The sequence below is a fragment of the Schistocerca serialis genome, chromosome 8 (assembly GCF_023864345.2).
Source record: "Schistocerca serialis cubense isolate TAMUIC-IGC-003099 chromosome 8, iqSchSeri2.2, whole genome shotgun sequence".
Taxonomy (NCBI): Eukaryota; Metazoa; Arthropoda; class Insecta; order Orthoptera; family Acrididae; genus Schistocerca; species Schistocerca serialis.
This window is the reverse complement of record NC_064645.1, coordinates 489,309,365-489,330,394: the sequence shown is the minus strand read 5'-3', so window position 1 is coordinate 489,330,394 and position 21,030 is coordinate 489,309,365. Positions and strand designations below refer to the sequence as shown.

The 21,030-nt window shown below is 45.0% G+C and overlaps 1 protein-coding gene across 1 annotated transcript in view; it reads right to left on the bottom strand.

Annotated features, from left to right (window-relative positions):
• Positions 1–3,239: 3,239 nt before the first annotated feature.
• Positions 3,240–21,030, bottom strand: part of LOC126417087 (orexin receptor type 2-like) — a 78,210-nt gene continuing 60,419 nt past the window's right edge. Inside the window, exons 6-7 of the mRNA XM_050084981.1 lie at positions 3,507–3,577; positions 3,240–3,338 (exon numbers count right to left, since the gene is read on the bottom strand). Coding sequence (XP_049940938.1) covers positions 3,240–3,338; positions 3,507–3,577 — 170 coding nt within the window. The remainder of the gene's footprint in view (positions 3,339–3,506; positions 3,578–21,030) is intronic.

The window sequence follows — 21,030 nt, the reverse complement described above, 5'->3', positions numbered from 1 at the left end:
TATGGCGTTGATTTTCTATCCAGCGGACAGAAATGGTACGGATGGATAGGCTGATGTGATTGCTTCAGCACTCACAGCGATCCTCATGCAGAATCTGTCCTTAACTTGGTGTTGCATCTCCTTTATCTCGTTAGAAGGTCGGAAAATAGTTCATACGTTGTCTCCCTAGGACTCTATATATTTTGCTGAATGTAGCGCCGTAGAAAGGAATGAAAACAATCGATAGCTCATCATGTGACTGTTGAATATTTTCACTTTTTCTCTTCTTGTAGAATGATGACGTCATATGACGTAAACCATAGCCGTTTTTTCAGAAGACGTACTTCATAGGAACTGCTATGGTTCACGTCATATGAAATCGGCATTCTAAAAGAAGAGAAAAAGTGAAAATGATGAACAGTCACGTGATGACCCACCGATTATATATCTTTCTATGGCCCTGCAGCTAGCAAAATATGGTGAGTCATGGGAAGACGAGGTGTAAGACCTATTTTACGACCTAAGGGGAGATGGTACGTCCTGTTAAGGACAATCTCGGCCTTAAGATGTTTGGGATTTACTTGTATAAAATCCCTTGTGAGTGTGGTAACAATTACATCAGCCATTCTACCAGTACCGTTTCTGGTCACTCTGCAGATCATCAACGGCGTATAAAAAATCAGGAACTGGAGAAATCTGCAGTTGCTAACCACAGCCTTACAAAAAAATATAAAATATTGTTTGACAAAATAAAAAAAATTTCCCATAGTCCTATGTATTGAAATTCTGTAAGGAGTCTATAGAAATAAGAAAGTACGAGAAGAACGTCAACCATCACAAAGGATATGATCTTTTGCGGCGCATGGAAACGAGTTTTCGATGCAGTAGGAAGCAGAGACATTCTTCGCGATGTTTGTGCTACAACGGGAACCGTCGCACCACCAGTGCAGACGTTGACACGATTGCGACAGCATTACGTAATTACTGACCAACCAAAAGCCGTCTATGGGCTACATAAGGTCACCGCAACAGCAGTTTACTCGGTTGCTCTTAACTTTTCATGAGCATGAAAAGTTTGAGGTTTCATCGGGAACTGACGCGGCAATAAGTCCGAGAGTGTTTTATCCATCAGTGCCGTCGTGGAAGACTTCGTTGTCAAAATAGTTTTGTGATCAAAATGAACAGGTCAGCTCGTCTCTGTTTGCTGAGGCGAGAGATTTGAAAGTGATCGTATTGTTAACCTATTTTACATGCAAACGGTACATTTCCGAACGTAGGTTTGCTGTAAGACTTCATCTACTAAGTCCGCTCTACAACCCTCACAAACCACATGAACCTGAATAATTTTTTTTTCCATCTCTTCCGGCTCAGTAGCACTGACATAAAATTCTGCTGCAATCGAGACGGTCTAAATAAAAAAAAGTTACACAATTTCCTCAGTACTGAGGTTGTGGACCTACCATCCCGTGGCAGCACTCCTCGAATAAGCAACCTTAGGGTTTGTACAACATCATGTATAGCTTAACTGAAAGGTTGCGAAAGTGTAGCAATTGGGTTCTCATTGCCAAGCGATCTGGAGCAGTGTTAATGAAATGCTCACTTAATCGCATTGTGTTCGCAGACCTCCTACATGGCATTCTGTCGCAATTTTGCCGATCAGGAATGTCCAGAAGATATGCTGGTGACGAGCCATGTCGGAAACGCCTCATTAATATTTTTGTAACAAATGGATTCTTGTTATTTAGCTGTTGAGTGGTACTTAAGATAGGTTAATAAATTAGTGAAATCAATGTGAAGTAGAAATTAGAAAATAAATGAAAAACTTAGTTTAGTTTAGAAGAATTACGCACTGGCAAACAGCGGGCAGAGGATCAGTGACAGAAGAGCCAATGACCGTGAAGTCAGCACGTTCAAGAGAAGCCATCGCCCTCCCCACATAAGCGGACGCTGTCGATTCAGCCGTCAGGGCATCGCCCGACCGGCTCACGTGATTCTCAATTGTCACATGTGATCACAGGCCCTCGTCTACATTTCACGAGCCAGTGACCGACGTTAAGAAGGTTCTTGGAGCTTTTCAACGTGACAGAAGAGGCAATGACCGGCTCACGTGTTTCTCAGTTGTCACATGTGATCAAAGGCCCTCGCCTACATTCCAAGAGCCAATTACCGACGTTAAGAAAATTCTTCGAGAAGCCTTTCAACGTGGCAGAAGAGGCAATGACCGTGAAGTCGTTCACCTCCAGTGAACTGAAGTGAATAAATACGCGAGACGCAGTGGGCCCGAGAGGAGTAGTTTTCAGTTCAGTTTCGGTGCTGAAGACCGTCATGCAGGAAGAGATTACATCGTACACAGAAGCACCAAATTCGTCGCTGTAATGGAATAGCAAGCAGCAGCCTCACCGCCAGTAGACAGAAGTCAGAAGGTATTTGAAGACTGATTGTTACGTACCCAGGTGACTCGTGAGGACCGGAAGGAGACGGCCTCACATCAGCAGTCATCTGTGAGCTTTGATGAAGATCTGACAGCCGAAGACTGGCAAGCTGGAGTCCATTGTTCGAGTCCGGGACACTGGCCTTGCCTCGCCGCGCCGCTCTGCTGGCCGACGCACAAGAGACGCGGCCTCTTAGAGAAGAGAAACACTGGGACGCCACATCCAAGGTATCACCATCCGATTCACGACTTCGTTCTCAATAATTAAACGGGCCACATCGCGATGCGCGTCTCCAGTCAACTGGGCGAAACAGCAACACGACATATACACCGCCAGGCGTAATCAGACGCCGCCGCTCACGCAGAAAGGCACAGCTGCCGCTCTCCCAGACAGAACAATCCAGTAAGAAAACCGTTGTACAAATCTTCAATTAAAGTTATCTTATGTAAAAATACTGTTTCATTCTACCTCATAACCGAGCCAGAGAAAAAGTAATTCATTTAGTGTTTTTTCACCCTGACATAATGCTTTAGAATCAAATGCCCTATGCAGTAATTCCCATCCTGACAATTGACTAGCATCAATAGAGAAAACCCAGTTACATAGCGATCAGTGTGCTCAGTTCAACAGGTACTTACGTCACAAGCACTTAAAGGGTTAAGTACAGCGTAGAATGTTGTGATCGTGAAGGCCAGCTTATTTCAGCCGACCCAGTTTCTTGTAAGTTTCTATCCACGGCGATAAATTTCTCTCAGTTAGGTTGACGCCCGCCTGCTCTACAGTTCCCGGACGCTACAGCGCAGGAGAGTGGGCGGCGCCCCTCCGGCGCTACTCGTACTGCACGGAGCCGGCGGAGGCGGAGGTGGCCCACGTGAAGCGGTGCGGGTGCTGGAGAGGCGGCCGGTCGGCGGCGCACGCGCCCCAGCTCTGCAGCACGACGCGCCGCGGCGGGGGGTGTCAGGCGGCCGGCCGGTACAGCGAGCGCATCTCGAGCCCGGAGCCGGTGGCCGAGGGGCACGCCGTCGCCGTCGCCGCCACCGACGCCGAGACGCGGAGGCGGGCGCCGCCGCGGCGCAGCACCAGCGGCGCGGGCGCCGGCGAGTAGCGGCCGCCGCCGCCGTACGCGCACTTCCAGAACAGCCGCCTGAACTCCAGCCGGAACTTGCCTGCAACACGGACCGCGGATTTGTTACAGTCTCGCGCACTTCTCAACATTCAACACTAGCAATACCGAGGCATTTTCCGTAAGATGCCAAGGGTTTGGGGGGCGTGGTATTTTATCCCCACACCAAAAAGAAATTTAAAAAATAGTAAATTGTTTTTAAATTACACTGAGGTGACAGAAGTCTTCAGGCATCTTCTAATATCAAAATGTAGAGTTTCACAGCCAGAAATCTCATGTCCATTACCTGGGCTGCTATGTCACGGTATGCTGTTGCGGAGCATGCTTTCCAGCCAGGGAACCATCATATTCATTTCGAGGATATTATCAAAGGCTCTACAGGGAGGCAATCGAAATCGCTAAACACCCTAATAATTTCAATCGAAAGGAGGAGGGCGTGAAATTAAACGGCATATGGATGCTGGTTGTTGTGTACATAGTTCCGCGTAGTCAGTGCATACATAACTTTCCCACTAGAGCGCGCCCTGCTAAGCACAACAGCGCAGGCGCAGCGCTCGTCCGTCTCCGCACTACGAGATGGCGCTGCCTTAGCGACAGACCAAATTCTGCTTCCGCCGATCCGCGTATTAATATGTAACGCAGCCAATGAGATTGCTGCTAACGTAGAACCTTTTCTCCTCGCGGATCACACACGTGCAGTGATACCTGAACGTTCGAGGTATTATAACGAGTGTACAGACCTCCGATTAGTCAGTCTGCATTAGTCTGCATTTGTCTGTAGTCAAGTTTCAGTCTGCGCCTAATACGATTATCATATTCCTGTACATAGCCATGAAGAGAAATGTATAGACACTCTGTCAAGTATCAGCGATATGTGACAATAAGGTTAACATACCAATACCAAAGGAACTTCAGATTGTCAATTGTAAACAGCAACCAGAATCAAGTTACATAAGGTTTATGCTTTTTATTATTTTAATAAATGTGTGTGAAAATTAACATTTTGTGTTTACAGTTGGTCACTGTCAATCTGCTACTCTAAGCGTGCAAGTGGCATTTCTATCGTCTGACCTAACGGCAGAAGATAAACACACCACGATACGACCACGACACATATTGCTGACACTCGCCTACTTTGCTAGAGCGACAAGTCAAATAATCTGATGGTGTGTGTACCGAAGGTCTTACAGTGCACACACCACACCGGTGTTAAAGAAGATGTGTACCACCCGTCCACTACTGGGTGATGGCAACGGCCATCGACGGCAACGGACAGCGGCCAATTGCACTGACGTTTCCAAAACACGTGACGTCACGCCGCGGCGAGGGAGCACGCGGACACGGAATTTAGCGGCAGTCAGTAGCGAGCCAGTGGGTGTGTTGGACCTTCCATCGAGCTACAGACGCCCTTGAAGATGTCTCCCGCAGACGGGAACGAAACGCTGGGAAACAACACCGAAGTCATCAACCGACCACGGCATAACAGCCTGCATAACTATAACGGACATGATCTCCTAATATCGTGTCGCACCTCGTTTCGCCCGGCGTAGTGCAGCAATTCAACGTGACATGGACTGAACACGTTGTTGCAATTTCCCTGCAGAAATACCTAGCCATGCTGCGACTACAGCCGTTTGTAATTGCGAACGTGTTCCCGGTGAAGGATTTTGTACACGAACTGACCTCTCGAATACGTTCCACTCGAATACGTCCCATAAATGTTCGATGGGATTCATGCCAAGCAGTTTGGATGGCCAAATCATTTGCTGGAATCGTCCAGAATGTTCCTCAAACTAGCTGTAAACGATTGCGGCGTGGTGACAAGGCGTCCTGTCATGAAGTCCATGAATGGCTGCAAATGGTTCCCAAGTAGCTGAAAATAACAACAATTTTCATTCAATAGTCGGTTCCGTTGGAGCGGAGGACCCAGTCCATTCTATATAAACACATTATGGAGCCACCACCAGCTTAAACAATGTCTTGTTGACAACTTGGATCCCTGGCCACACTCGAGTCCTACTATCAGCTGAAATATGGGCTCAGCCGCGCGGTATTAGCCGAGCGGTGTAAAGGCGCTGCAGTCATGGACTGTGCGGCTGCTCCCGGAGGAGGTTCGGGTCCTCCGTCGGGCATGGGTGTGTGTGTTTGTCCTTAGGATAATTAAGGTTAAGTAGTGTGTAAGCTTAGTGACTGATGACCTTACCAGCTAAGTCCCATAAGATTTCACACACATTTGAAAAATCTGGGATCATCTCACTAGGTCACGATTTCCAAGTCGTTTAGGGTCCAACCGACACGGTCACGAACCCAGACGGGGCGCTGCAGGCCATGTCGTGCTGATAGGAAAGTCACTCGCGTCGTTCGTAAACTGGCATAGCCCATTACTGCCATATTTCGCCCCATTGACCCAACGGATACGTTCGTCGCACGTCCCACATTGATTTCTGTGGTTATTTCACGCAGTATTGCTTGTCCTTTAACACTGATAACTATACGCGAACGCGACTGCTCTCAATTTCTCACCGAGCGAGGTAGCGCAGTGGTTATCACTCTGGACTCGCAATCGAGAGGACGACAGTTCAATACCGCGCCCGGCCATCCTGATTTAGGTTTTCCGTGATTGCCCTAAATCGCTTCAGGCAAATGCAGGGATGGTTCCTTTGACAGGGAACGGCCGACTTCCTTCCCCAACCTTCCATAATCCGATGAGACCGATGACGTCGCTGTTTCGTCTACATCTACATCTACATTTATACTCCGCAAGCCACCCAACGGTGTGTGGCGGAGGGCACTTTACGTGCCACGGTCATTACCTCCATTTCCTGTTCAAGTCGCGTATGGTTCGCGGGAAGAACGAGTGTCTGAAAACCTCCGTGCGCGCTCTAATATCTCTAATTTTACATTCGTGATCTTCTCGGGAGGTATAAGTAGGGGGAAGCAATATATTCGCTATCTCATCCAGAAACGCACCCTCTCGAAACCTGGCGAGCAAGCTACACCGCGATGCAGAGCGCCTCTCTTGCAGAGTCTGCCACTTGAGTTCTGTTAAACATCTCCGTAACGCTACCACTCTGTGACGAAACGCGCCGCTCTTCTTTGGATCTTCTCTATCTCCTCCGTCAACCCGACCTGGTACGGATCCCGCACTGATGAGCAATACTCAAGTATAGGTCGAACGAGTGTTTTTTAAGCCACCTCCTTTGTTGATGGACTACATTTTCCAAGGACTCTCCCAATGAACCTCAGCCTGGTACTCGCCTTACCAACAATTAATTTTATATGATCATTCCACTTCAAATCGTTCCGCACGCATACTCCTAGATATTTTACAGAAGTAACTGCTACCAGTGTTTGTTCCGCTATCATATAATCATACAATAAAGGATCCTTCTTTCTATGTATTCGCAATACATTACATTTGTCTATGTTAAGGGTCAGTTGCCACTCCCTGCACCAAGTGCCTATCCGCTGCAGATCTTCCTGCATTTCGCTATAATTTTCTAATGCTGCAACTTTTCTGTATACTACAGCATCATCCGCGAAAAGCCGCATGGAACTTCCGACACTATCTACTAGGCCATTTATACATATTGTGAAAAGCAATGGTCCCATAACACTCCCCTGTGGCACGCCAGAGGTTACTTTAACGTCTGTAGACGTCTCCCCATTGATAATAACATGCTGTGTCCTGTTTGCTAAAAGCTCTTTAATCCAGCCACACAGCTGGTCTGATATTCCGTAGGCTCTTACTTTGTTTATCAGGCGACAGTGCGGTACTGTATCGAACGCCTTCCGGAAGTCAAGAAAAATAGCATCTACCTGGGAGCCTGTATCTAATATTTTCTGGGTCTTATGAACAAATAAAGCGAGTTGGGTCTCATACGATCGCTGTTTCCGGTATCCATGTTGATTCCTATATAGCGGATTATGGGTTTCCAAAAACGACATGATACTCGAGTAAAAAACATGTTCTAAAATTCTACAACATATCGACGTCAGAGATATAGGTCTATAGTTTTGCGCATCTGCTCGACGACCCTTCTTGAAGACTGGGACCACCTGTGCTCTTTTCCAATCATTTGGAACCTTCCGTTCCTCTAGAGACTTGCGGTACACGGCTGTTAGAAGGGGGGCACGTTCTTTCGCGTACTCTGTGTGGAATCGAATTGGTATCCCGTCAGGTCCAGTGGACTTTCCTCTGTTGAGTGATTCCAGTTGCTTTTCTATTCCTTGGACACTTATTTCGATGTCAGCCATTTTTTCGTTTGTGCGAGGATTTAGAGAAGGAACTGCAGTGCGGTCTTCCTCTGTGAAACAGCTTTGGAAAAAGGTATTTAGTATTTCAGCTTTACGCGTGTCATCCTCTGTTTCAATGCCATCATCATCCCGGAGTGTCTGGATATGCTGTTTCGAGCCACTTACTGATTTAACGTAAGACCAGAAGTTCCGAGGATTTTCTGTCAAGTCGGTACATAGAATTTTCTTTCGAATTCACTGAACGCTTCACGCATAGCCCTCCTTACGCTAACTTTGACATCGTTTAGCTTCTGTTTGTCTGAGAGGTTTTGGCTGCGTTTAAACTTGGAGTGAAGCTCTCTTTGCTTTCGCTGTACTTTCCTAACTTTGTTGTTGTACCACGGTGGGCTTTTCCCGTCCCTCACAGTTTTACTCGGCACGTACCTGTCTAAAACGCATTTTACGATTGCCTTGAACTTTTTCCATAAACACTCAACATTGTCAGTGTCGGAAGAGAAACTTTCGTTTTGATCTGTTAGGTAGTCTGAAATCTGCCTTCCATTACTCTTGCTAAACAGATAAATCTTCCTCCCTTTTTTATATTCCTATTAACTTCCATATTCAGGGATGCTGCAACGGCCTTATGATCACTGATTCCCTGTTCTGCACATACAGAGTCGGAAAGTTCTGGTCTGTTTGTTATCAGTAGGTCCAAGATGTTATCTCCACGAGTCGGTTCTCTGTTTAATTGCCCGAGGTAATTTTCTGATAGTGCACTCAGTATAATATCACTCGATGCTCTGTCCCTACCACCCGTCCTAAACATCTGAGTGTCCCAGTCTATATCTGGTAAATTGAAATCTCCACCTAAGACTATAACATGCTGAGAACATTTATGTGAAATGTATTCCAAATTATCTCTCAGTTGTTCAGCCACTAATGCTCCTGAGTCGGGAGGTCGGTAAAAGGAGCCAATTATTAACCTTGCTCGGTTGTTGAGTGGAACCTCCACCCACAATAATTCACAGGAACTATCCACTTCTACTTCACTACAGGAAAAACTACTACTAACAGCGACGAACACCGGTTGCATGCAATCTATCCTTTCTAAACACCGTCTGTACCTTTGTAAAAATTTCGGGAGAATTTATATCTGGCTTCAGCCAGCTTTCTGTACCTATAACGATTTCAGCTTCGGTGCTTTCTATCAGCGCTTGAAGTTCCGGTGCTTTACCAACGCAGCTTCGACAGTTTACAATTACAATACCGATTGCTGCTTGGTTCCCGCATGTCCTGACTGTGCCCCGCACCCGTTGAGGCTTTTGCCCTTTCTGTACTTGCCCAAGGCCATCTAACCTAAAAAACCGCCCAGCCCACGCCACACAACCCCTGCTACCCGTGTAGCCGCTTCTTGCGTGTAGTGGACTCCTGATCTATCCAGCGGAACCCGAAATCCTACCACCCTATGGCGCAAGTCGAGGAATCTGCAGCCCACACGGTCGCAGAACCGTCTCAGCCTCTGATTCGGACCCTCCACTCATCCCCCCAAATCAACCCAGCCTACTCCATTTTTAAATGAAGGCCGTCTGCCATTGTGTTGTTCGTGGTGAGAGGTAATGCATGAAATTCGGTATTCTCGGCACACACTTGACACTGTGGATCTCGGAATATTGAATTCCCTAACGATTTCCGAAATTGAAAGTCCCATGCATCTAATTCAAACTACCATTCCGCGTTCAAAGTCTGTTAATTCCAGTCGTACGGCCATATTAACGTCGAAAACTTTTTCGAACGAGTCACCTGACTACAAATGACAGCTCCACCGATGCCTTGTGTACATGGCACTACCGCCACCACTATATGATTATATCACTATTCCGTGAGTTTTGTGACCTCTGTGTATATTAACACCATACATTTTGAAGAGCTACTGATCTGTAAGTTTGGTCCAGTATCTGAAAATACCTTTCAGCACATTCTTAGAATTCAAAGCATTTTCCATAACGTGTACTACCTACTTCATGAGCAACATAAAAGTTTTTTAAAAATGTAAATTCAGTTCCTTGTTGTTAACATGTACTCTTAACATACTTTTAAAGAGAAATTGATGTCTAAGTAAGGCCATCAACCTGGAAAATTGAACCGAATACAACATTCATACCGAAAGGCTAGATTTGCTATAGAGAGTTAAATTTTGGTGCTAAGTTCAAATGAAAATTTTAAAATACTTATGGAACCTTGTATAAAAATACACTCCTGGAAATGGAAAAAAGAACACATTGACACCGGTGTGTCAGACCCACCATACTTGCTCCGGACACTGCGAGAGGGCTGTACAAACAATGATCACACGCACGGCACAGCGGACACACCAGGAACCGCGGTGTTGGCCGTCGAATGGCGCTAGCTGCGCAGCATTTGTGCACCGCCGCCGTCAGTGTCAGCCAGTTTGCCGTGGCATACGGAGCTCCATCGCAGTCTTTAACACTGGTAGCATGCCGCGACAGCGTGGACGTGAACCGTATGTGCAGTTGACGGACTTTGAGCGAGGGCGTATAGTGGGCATGCGGGAGGCCGGGTGGACGTACCGCCGAATTGCTCAACACGTGGGGCGTGAGGTCTCCACAGTACATCGATGTTGTCGCCAGTGGTCGGCGGGAGGTGCACGTGCCCGTCGACCTGGGACCGGACCGCAGCGACGCACGGATGCACGCCAAGACCGTAGGATCCTACGCAGTGCCGTAGGGGACCGCACCGCCACTTCCCAGCAAATTAGGGACACTGTTGCTCCTGGGGTATCGGCGAGGACCATTCGCAACCGTCTCCATGAAGCTGGGCTACGGTCCCGCACACCGTTAGGCCGTCTTCCGCTCACGCCCCAACATCGTGCAGCTCGCCTCCAGTGGTGTCGCGACAGGCGTGAATGGAGGGACGAATGGAGACGTGTCGTCTTCAGCGATGAGAGTCGCTTCTGCCTTGGTGCCAATGATGGTCGTATGCGTGTTTGGCGCCGTGCAGGTGAGCGCCACAATCAGGACTGCATACGACCGAGGCACACAGGGCCAACACCCGGCATCATGGTGTGGGGAGCGATCTCCTACACTGGCCGTACACCACTGGTGATCGTCGAGGGGACACTGAATAGTGCACGGTACATCCAAACCGTCATCGAACCCATCGTTCTACCATTCCTAGACCGGCAAGGGAACTTGCTGTTCCAACAGGACAATGCACGTCCGCATGTATCCCGTGCCACCCAACGTGCTCTAGAAGGTGTAAGTCAACTACCCTGGCCAGCAAGATCTCCGGATCTGTCCCCCATTGAGCATGTTTGGGACTGGATGAAGCGTCGTCTCACGCGGTCTGCACGTCCAGCACGAACGCTGGTCCAACTGAGGCGCCAGGTGGAAATGGCATGGCAAGCCGTTCCACAGGACTACATCCAGCATCTCTACGATCGTCTCCATGGGAGAATAGCAGCCTGCATTGCTGTGAAAGGTGGATATACACTGTACTAGTGCCGACATTGTGCATGCTCTATTGCCTGTGTCTATGTGCCTGTGGTTCTGTCAGTGTGATCATGTGATGTGTCTGACCCCAGGAATGTGTCAATAAAGTTTCCCCTTCCTGGGACAATGAATTCACGGTGTTCTTATTTCAATTTCCAGGAGTGTATATTAAAAACAATTGAAAAAATTTCAAAATTTTAAAATATGAAGCAACTGGCTAGATTACAATATTTTCAGACGTAGACATAAAGTACTCCCTCACCCCCCAATCCCACCTTGGTACTGAGAGAGTTAAGGCGCAGTGCACAAGTTGTCTGGCGACGGTGCGGCACCGACGTCGAGTCGGAAAAGTACGCTGGACAGGTCTGCAAGGAAAAGTGAATCGAAATTGCTGCTGAATAGAATATGCGGTCTAGAGCAGACAGAAACAGTCATGAATTCGATGTTTTACGGCTCGTAGATGTTCAACAGTCAAGAAGTTATTGGACATTTCCAGCGTCGTTAAAAAAGGAGAAGAAATATTAACAAATAAAACATCTGTTCCGACCACTTTTATTATATTGGCCGGATATCTAAAAAGAGTTTCTATATTATGACAGACAAAGCGAAGAACATCATTCAGAGCAAATCATATAACTGCTTGCTGCCAAATGCGATAAAATTTATGACGATTATTACACAAAGCATTTATCCAGAGGGACTGAGATATTCCATTTCAAACCCCTCCATAAGAAAGGTGATAGGAGAGATGTTAATAACTACCGACCTGTTCCACTGCTGACATCATTCGCCAAAGTTTTTGAGGAGCTGCTGTGTTCCAGTATAGTAACTCACCAGAGCAACAATAATAAAGTCAGCAACACAGAGTGAGAATTTCAGAAGAGTAGTTCTACTGAGAATGCCAGTTACATTTTCAGTCACGAAATTTTACAAACATTAAATAATTAAATATCTCCAGTTGGTATTTTTTTATCCATCGAAGACGTTTGACTATGAAAATCACAATATTGTCCTAGATATAGTTTTATGGGATTGTTGATCTAGCTAACCAGTGGATAATGCCGTATCTGACAAAAAGAATGCAGAAAATTATACTTACTAATTCAACCAATGAAGTCGCTGGACACTATTCTGACTCGGGAGAAATCACGTATTGAGTTTCCAAGGCTCACGCTTAGGTCTACTGTTGTTCCTCATTTGTGTAAACGATCTTCCATCTAACATACAACACGCAGAACTCGTTCTTTTAACGTATGCCCCAAGTATTGTAATTAATCGAAGCAGACACGCAGAAACAGAAGAAATCGTAAACCGTGTTACTAAAAGTATCCTTGACGATTTTCTGTGAATGGCGTCGCCCTGAATTTAAAAAAAAAAAAATAAAAAAAATAAAAAAAAAATAAAAAAAAAACGACATACTCCATTCCGCACATCAAGAGGTACTGCACCAATCATAAAAACAGGAAATAACAAATAGGGTGGAAACTTCAAAAACTTAGGTTTTTGCACTGAAGAGAATTTAAGCTGGAAAAAAGCACATTTTGGAGCTCCTAAACTAGCTTAGTGCAGCCACATTTGCACTTAGAATAATTGCAAATCTTAGCGAGAGACTAATCAGTAAGTTGACATATTTTTCATATTTTCGTTCAAAAGTGACTTTTGGAATAATGTATGGGGGCACTCATCTTGAAGAAAAGTCTTCATTGCTCAAAAAACTGCTGTAAGAGTAATACCCGGTGCATGATCATCTTCTAGACATCGTTTAAGGAGAATGCCATTACGACTACTGTTTCACAGTATATTTATTCCGTCATGAAGTTTGTTGTAATTAATCCACCGCAGACAAAAGTAATGATGATGTACATAATTATCTTACCATAAGGAAAAATTACATTCATTACTCGACACTACTCTGGTTTCCCTTCAAAACGAATAAATCTTTCGCTTTTTTTTTTCTTTCTTACTCGACACTAAGATTGTCTTTAACAAAGAAAGGGTTGCGCAATGCTGCAACAAAAATTTACAAAGAGAGATAAAATCTCTGACAGATATAGAAAATTGAAAACAAACTTAAAAACCTTCTGCTTGACAACCCCTTCTCATCTATAGGAGAATTTCTGTTATTGTAATGTGGTGGGTAGGAAACACTAACTCATATCTCATATTTTACAAGAAATTAAATGTTCAACATATAGAAATATTTATAAAATGAAGTTGTGTATGTAAAGTGACGCGTTCCACATAATTACGAATTATCACGCAAATGACCCATGGTACATAAAGATAACACACTAACTAACTACGCAGTGTGGAACAAGTCCAACTGTGTCGGTGAGCTGGACGATAAACACATAAAAATGATGGCACCTGGATGTTCGGGACGCCTCATCAAAATACACGTGTTTTTGTTTTTTTTTTTTTTAGATATTTTGTTCACATTCACAGATGATTTACATTTGTAATAGTGGAGATGGCTGGATACGGAGTCATCGTCCATAGACTACCTGTTTTATGGCTTCTACGATTAGTTCCGCTCTTCTGGCAGTTCTTCTAGACGAAAGAGTTCGGAGATTTTAATTTTCCCTCATATTTCCTTCATGGCACTTGTTATAACACTCCACATCTTCCTGGGTGTAGGCTGCCAGTTCTTCTGCCGCACTTTCTTGTGGAATGTCGGTATAGAGCTTTAAGTAGACAACTTTTGCAAACGAATTGCCATTAAAGGTTGTTATCCCGTCGGTTTTAAGCTCTGCAACCGGTTGTTCTGTTTCTAAGTGTATGATATCAAGCCCACCACCTTTCGATATAAGGTGTCCAGCATTTTTAAGCAAATCCAAGGAGGAATGGAGTTTGATAAGCAGATTTTTCGTGTGCTTCAATCTGCCGTTTTCAGCCAGGACTCCAACATATGTCGACTTACCACTGATCTTTACAGATGCTATTATCTTGTATTACCCAGTCGTAGCCAGATATCTCTATATACTGTGTTTGGAGCTATACGTAAACCTGGCCTGCACAACTGCAATGGCCTCTTCCTTTTCCATTTGCAGCTTATATTCTTCCTTCATGGCAGTTGTCTTCTCCGTTTTGTCCTGTTTTCTTTTATTTAATTCTATGTCTTCCGTTTCTAGTATCCTTTTCTGTGCACATAAAATATTAACTGTACTTAAAGGTGTAATTTCTTTAATGGGGAATGGCTTAAGTCAGTGTAATAAATCTACTCTTTTTCTTAGGACTTGTGGAATAATGCTTGCTCCTGAAATGCCTTCCTCTTCATCTATCTCTGTTAGCCACGCAATCATCTTTTCCTTTATAATTATGTTTCATCATGTCTCTACTCTTCTCCTCCCTTCACCATCAGTCGCCCTCATACTCCCTGCTGGTAGCACTCCTATCTAAAATCTGTCTCTTCAGTATTGTCTAATTATAACAGTACTTATGATCTACGAATATAAGCTCTATATGTATGTATTTTTCCAGGTGTGCCTTTGTAATCGTTTATTTCACTTTTTGTACTAGATGTAGTTTAAGATGCCTACTAAAACATATGAATGTAAAATAAGTAGAATGCCTGGTTAGATGTAAGAGAGGGCCTGATGGCCCTAATTTTGCCAGGTTAAATAAATAAGTAAATAAATAAATAAATAATGTTTCTCGTGTCAACCAGACCCAATTCTGCAATATCTATATCAGATGGTGTTGTGGAGAAGAATATTTTGGACTGAGAAAAATAAGTTTCTCGTGCTTTAACATAAAATTTTCTGTATAACAGTTACATCTTCCTTATTGGAGTCATAGTTGAGAACCACCACGTAGTTTAAAGGTAAACAGTTGAAAATGTGTGCTGACAGAACATTGATGATAGGCTTCCTCGGTCTGGAGTATCTGGAAGACTTACTTGTACACCTGTCAATTTTCGGGTATTCTCATTGCACCAGTACACAAACTGCACTGCGTTATTAAACATAACACAACAATTTTTCTGTATGTTATCCGTTAATTGGCGCCACATAGAAGGGACTGGCACGGAGTAAAGTGGAGCACATTGAAAATGCTGTTTGTTGGTGTCTAATACACGTAAACACTCGTGCATGAGGTCAAATACACGATCCATTCTGTACTTGTATATTGTAGCCTCCAACTTGGTAGTGCTGTGCTACTTATCCAAGGAAGACCTAAAAGTTTTTCGTAGTCCCATGTCAGGACACTTTATGAAATGTATAATGTGGTTACCAATATCTTTCTTCACTCCTGAACTTGTGATTTGACATATAAATTTGTTAAATATCTTTACTCCACAGTTGGGGCTTAACCGCATTGGACAGTCTATTCCACCAGTCTTATCGTTATCCACAATGACATAGCTGTTTCCCTGGCGATCTCCATCCATGCAGAAGTCGAGAGTTGATATTAAATAACCACAAATCTCCATTTTGTTAAAAATGCTCAGTATAGCTTTCCAGAGGTGTATAGCATCCACTGTTCAGATCCGATCACGGTTCAGAAATTATACTATGCTCGCATCGGTCCTATAGAAAATGATCCTTAGTAACGGGGAATACCTCTCACAAGAATATTGACAAACGCATAGCGGTGACGTTTATCATACGAAATTACACTTCATGCCACCAATGATTCCGTAACCAGTACGTCTGTCAAGCAAATGTATACACGAGGATTGTAATACCTCACAAAAGCCTGTCCCTAACTTAGAATCACCGCAGTTATGAAACTGAAGACTCTATTATATGCCCAAGATGCGGGAGGGGATGGAGTACGCCACATAAATCTTCGTTCGTCTAGAGAAAAGCGCCGAAACAGAATGGACATGTTTCATCACACATGTTATGAAGTCCTCTAATGACTGAGAGGTTTGCTGTTAACCACTGCAAACACGAGTAGACATCATATAAGTCACACACAGAACAAGCAGTTGTATCTGAGTCGAACACAGGTTATTTCACACGGTTGATGCATCTCGACAGCAACAGAAAAAAATGGTCAATTGACCAGCAGACACATCTCCCTCTCTCTCTAGAACGCTTCCTCAGTCTACCATTAAATCACACCTCGTTCCAAACTCCATGTCAACCAATCACTCTACCCACTCTTATCATTTAATGCAGATGCAAGTAAGTTTAAATGAAGATGCTTGTCTTTTTTCCAGGAAAGCATCAACGGCGGTAGTCAAGTCGAGTGTATCACCATCACCTCAATAGAATGTTGCCTCGCGAAAAAAATTACTGTTTCCCTGGTTCCCGGTGCTCCCATGTCACCGTTTTCTCGTATTTCTCTTGCTGTCGCATACTCATCCCCATGCTCAAAATTGCTCTGCATCAAGCACAAGACATGCGAGTGCTCCCTCCATTTCCATGTATTTTCCCTCAATTTATACGCATGTTTCGTCATTTTTCGCAATTTGATCGATTTTATGTCACTTCTAGTTGTGCGATCATGACATCGCTTCCCATATAGTTACAAAAAGTGGGTTACTATTCTTTCAGCTACCTAGTTTCAACTACTTTTCAAGGTCACCCGGCTACCCATTGCCTTACAGTATGCCTTGCCCTGCCAAAAGTTCATAGTCTCCTTTTCAGATAATCCATAAGCGTATTTTGCATTGTTACTGTGCAAAATAGCAGAAAGCGGGTTGTCGGGTCACCTTGAAAAGTAGTTGAAACTAGGTAGCTGAAAGTATAATAACCCATTTTCGTACCTATATGAGTGTTTTATGCAATCTGTTTGACTGCTTTAAGTTGTTAAGCAATTGGTTTGGAAGGTTAGTGCAAATGGCATAGGACGACAATTCCAGCGTCATTCACAAACAGCGTTAACCCACCCAGTATGAACTGAACAAGTGCAACAGGCATGGAACTTCATCCTACAAACTGACATCTGGCACTTGTACAACACAACGCATGCACGTTTACATGCAAGTATTTAAAATTATGGCGGTTAAACCGGTTATTAATGTACCAACATTTCACATTTGCACTGGCTTTTGTCGAGCATATGTTAACTTACTATCTTGCAATGTTACTCATTTAAACATGTTACCTAGAGAAATCTATTTCCGAAATTTCGTTACTGTGCATTAATTACCGTCTCGTGTTGCCATTTATTTTTTCCAGTCTGTGTATCGTTTATACGTGACATAAGTTACACATAATATATTGTTAAAACGTGTTTACACCTGTTGGCCTTGCGACTAGTCGCCGTGCGGCTGCAGCTTGCCCCACATGACAGTTGAGGTGCCCCGTGTGAATACAGGAGTGAATAGAATCACTGGCACTCACGTCTTGAGGAAGAGGCATGCAGCTACACGTGGGCCTCTACTTGCGAGTAGGGCAAGCACAGTCGCACCACGATGAGTTGCCAGGCGCACAGGTGTAAACACACTTTCAGTGTCGTTGAGAGTGACGTTGTCTGCTTGTATACTCACTTCTTGTTTTGTGAGAATTCCTTCTGGCAGTGGGTGGCCGATCTTATTTTGCTTTCACTGTTTCTTTCTTTATGCGACTATTTTATTTCATTACTCTAGTGAGAAACAGTCGACCTTGGTTTATGTTTGTCGAAATGTTGATCACATTGACAAGACTAAAGGATCGTTTGCAGACTTCACTAGCTATAGCTTACAGATTATATGAGACGTACGTTTGTGCATAGGCTTCAGCGGTCGTTTTGCACACGCGCTGTCGCGCAGTTGTCCTTCAAAAGGGAGTTCCCATCACGTACGTTGTCTCCTCCCCTACGTCGTCGTTCGTGCAGTGACACGTCAAGTTAGTTTATGTGCTTTTTACTTGTCGCGACAACGTTGCTACCAAACGCACACAGAAGTGGCGTGGCGCGGACATGTGGCAGAGTCGTTGCGGGTACGTGGCTTTGTTTAGAGTCACTAGCGTTTTAACACAATGTGCACAGAGGTGGCGTGGCGGCGACGCGTCTCTTCGTCGTCTGCACCACAGCCGTTTGCAGTCACCAGTGGCGCCTGAAGCGACGTGTAGCGGACTCGTCCAAGTAGCGCGCTGCTGTTTTCAGTCTCGGATGAAATGCGGTTGCGCATGGTATGACGGATGGTAAGACTAAACGGAATCTTTTGTAGCTATAATTACCGTTACTTCCTTCATAGGTGATACCTTGCGGCGTACACAGGTTTCATAAGTTTCATACGCAGCTGAAACCATAAATCAGGTTTATCTGATAAAATAAGTTCTTATCAGACACATTTTACACTAACGCGCTGATAGGTTGGTTGGAGGCACTCGACTGGCCTCCTTCTTACCATCACTGGCATCGAAATAGAACCGGCTGTCATCAGGAAACACAACAAATCTTCATCCTCGCCTCCACACCACTTAAGTCGCAAATGGCAGTGGTTCGGGGTCACTGGAAAGCACGCTACAGAAAGTCAGGCTGGCAGCTGTTCTTCAAGTAACCGCTTTGGAACAGTTCGGTGTGACCGAGCGAGGTGGCGAAATGGTTAGCACACTGGATTCGCATTCGGGAGGAATCCCGCGTCCGGCCACCCTGATTTAGGTTTTCTGTTATATCCCTAAATCGCTCCAGGCAAACGCCGGGATGGTTTCATTGAAAGGGCACGGTCGACTTCCTTCCCCCTGCTTCCCTAATCCAATGAGACAGATGACCTCGCTGTTTGGTCTCCTCCCCTAAACAACCCAATCCCAACCCAACAGTTCGTTGTGTCATTGTGGTGCCGACTGATGATCAACTTGCTGATACATAAGCAGTGCAGTGTGCCGAAGTCATACGCCGAACGCGATGGTCTTCCCTTTCGGTAGCAACACGTGGCCGTGCACTCTCGTGACCACCGCTACCAGAAAACATGTACCGTCGCTACATTCCTCCCATGTCTTCCTGCTTCTCTTAGCTCTGTTACATGACATCTTTCAAACTCAGTGAGATGTTGATAATGGCGTCTTTGTCCCCTTAAAGACATTCTCAAGTAACATCAAGCCCACCACGTCCAGTCTCATAGGTAACTAACGCTGACGACCGTTACCACCGCATCCTTGTAGCGGAGCTACTAGCGCCAATCTTATGCGACCTTTAATAGGCATCACCCTCAATGTAGAAACACGCCTACAAACTTTAGTTCATCTCGCACAACTCCTTCTAGGTGCAGAGTTTTCTTTCCGTCAGTGTGTTCCTGTCTCTTCTTCTTAGCCTAAGTCCCATAGTGCTTAGATCCATTTGAACGATCTCTTTATGAAGCAACTCGAGCATCTCTCTCAAGCCTCGTTGCTGATATTTTTGTTTCTTTTTCCGCCAAAAATGTAGCGGCTTTCAAACATAATCAAAGCGTTTGGTAATGAACTTTCTGAGCACCTATGCTGCGTGAAGACAATGATGCCAGGCTGTATAGTAAACAGATGGCAACGACAATGATCGACGGATGCAGATTGTCAGGCGCCAGGCAACGCGGCGGTTGCCCTTTGATACAGCGGGTTGGAAACGGTCAGCGCTCACGACGAGAAACTGTTTCTGCGCCGGTGCCACATTATTTTGCGGGAGCTTCACTGTCTGCACGTAGCCGCCACGTCACTTCATTCTCCGTAGCGATAGAATAACGCTTTAAACTCTGTATCTTCCACAAAAATCACATACAAACTCACAAACTCACATACGATCTCTACAGTATCCTAAGTGTGTCAAAAATCTACTCTTATTTTAAATAGAACCAGAGCAACATATTTTAGGAACTTATAAAATGTTACGGCCTAGGAAACAGCTTATAATTTATATCATATCCTCAGAACAGCAGTTCAACTCATTGAAATACTTTCACCGACCCCCGCTCCCCCCTCCCCCCCCCCCCCCTCCCGGTCCGCTTATTACCACAATACCACCTCTCGCGGGTAGTCGCGTGGTCTTAGGTGCCTTGCTACGGTTCGCGCGGCTCCCCCCGTCGGAGGTACAAGTCCTTCATCGGGCATGGGTGCGTGTGTGTGTGTGTGTGTGTGTGTGTGTGTGTGTGTGTGTGTGTGTGTGTGTGTGTGTTGTCATTAGTGTTAAGTTACTTTCAGTTAGATTAACTAGTGTGTAAGCCTGTGGACCGATGACCTCAGCAGTTTGGTCCCATAGGAACTTACCATAACTTCAAAAAAAATTTTACCATAATACCTCGTTTGGCCAAAGCTTTCAAAATCGTGTTTCGGATAGTGTCTTAAATGAACGAGTTTTTTATGATTTTCAATTTTGTCACTGTGTAACCGTCAACACGGATTAAGTTTCAAGTCTTTAGTCTGTAACTAGTGTATGGTATAGATCTTTATAACTTCTACCCAATGCCTCTCTTTCGACACCCGTGTGGTTGTCTGTCCGCAAACGCCAGAGCATCCGTAGGCACTACTCAGCTGAACGGGCATCGCAGTCTCCGACAGGTACATTTTTTTACGAAGGTTCGTGGATGGTACTGACAATGTTACCGAACTGGGAGGTCGTACAACTATCCTTTGCCGTTTCATTCACACAAATGTCAATATTGCACCCCTTCGTGATCACGCCACTCGAGGGTTCAAAACAGGAGGGTTCAAAAATCACAAACACCCTCACCTGCTTTAGATCACATTCAAGTTTTGTCGAAGGCTTCTGAACGGTTGAACGTGGGTCCAACCTCTGTATGACAACAAAAATTGTGGTCGCACTGTAGTCAAAAGAGGCCATAGCACGTTCAATAGGGCTTCAGCGGCACTATGTCTATAGAGTAGCGTTGAACACTAGCGGGGTGTCA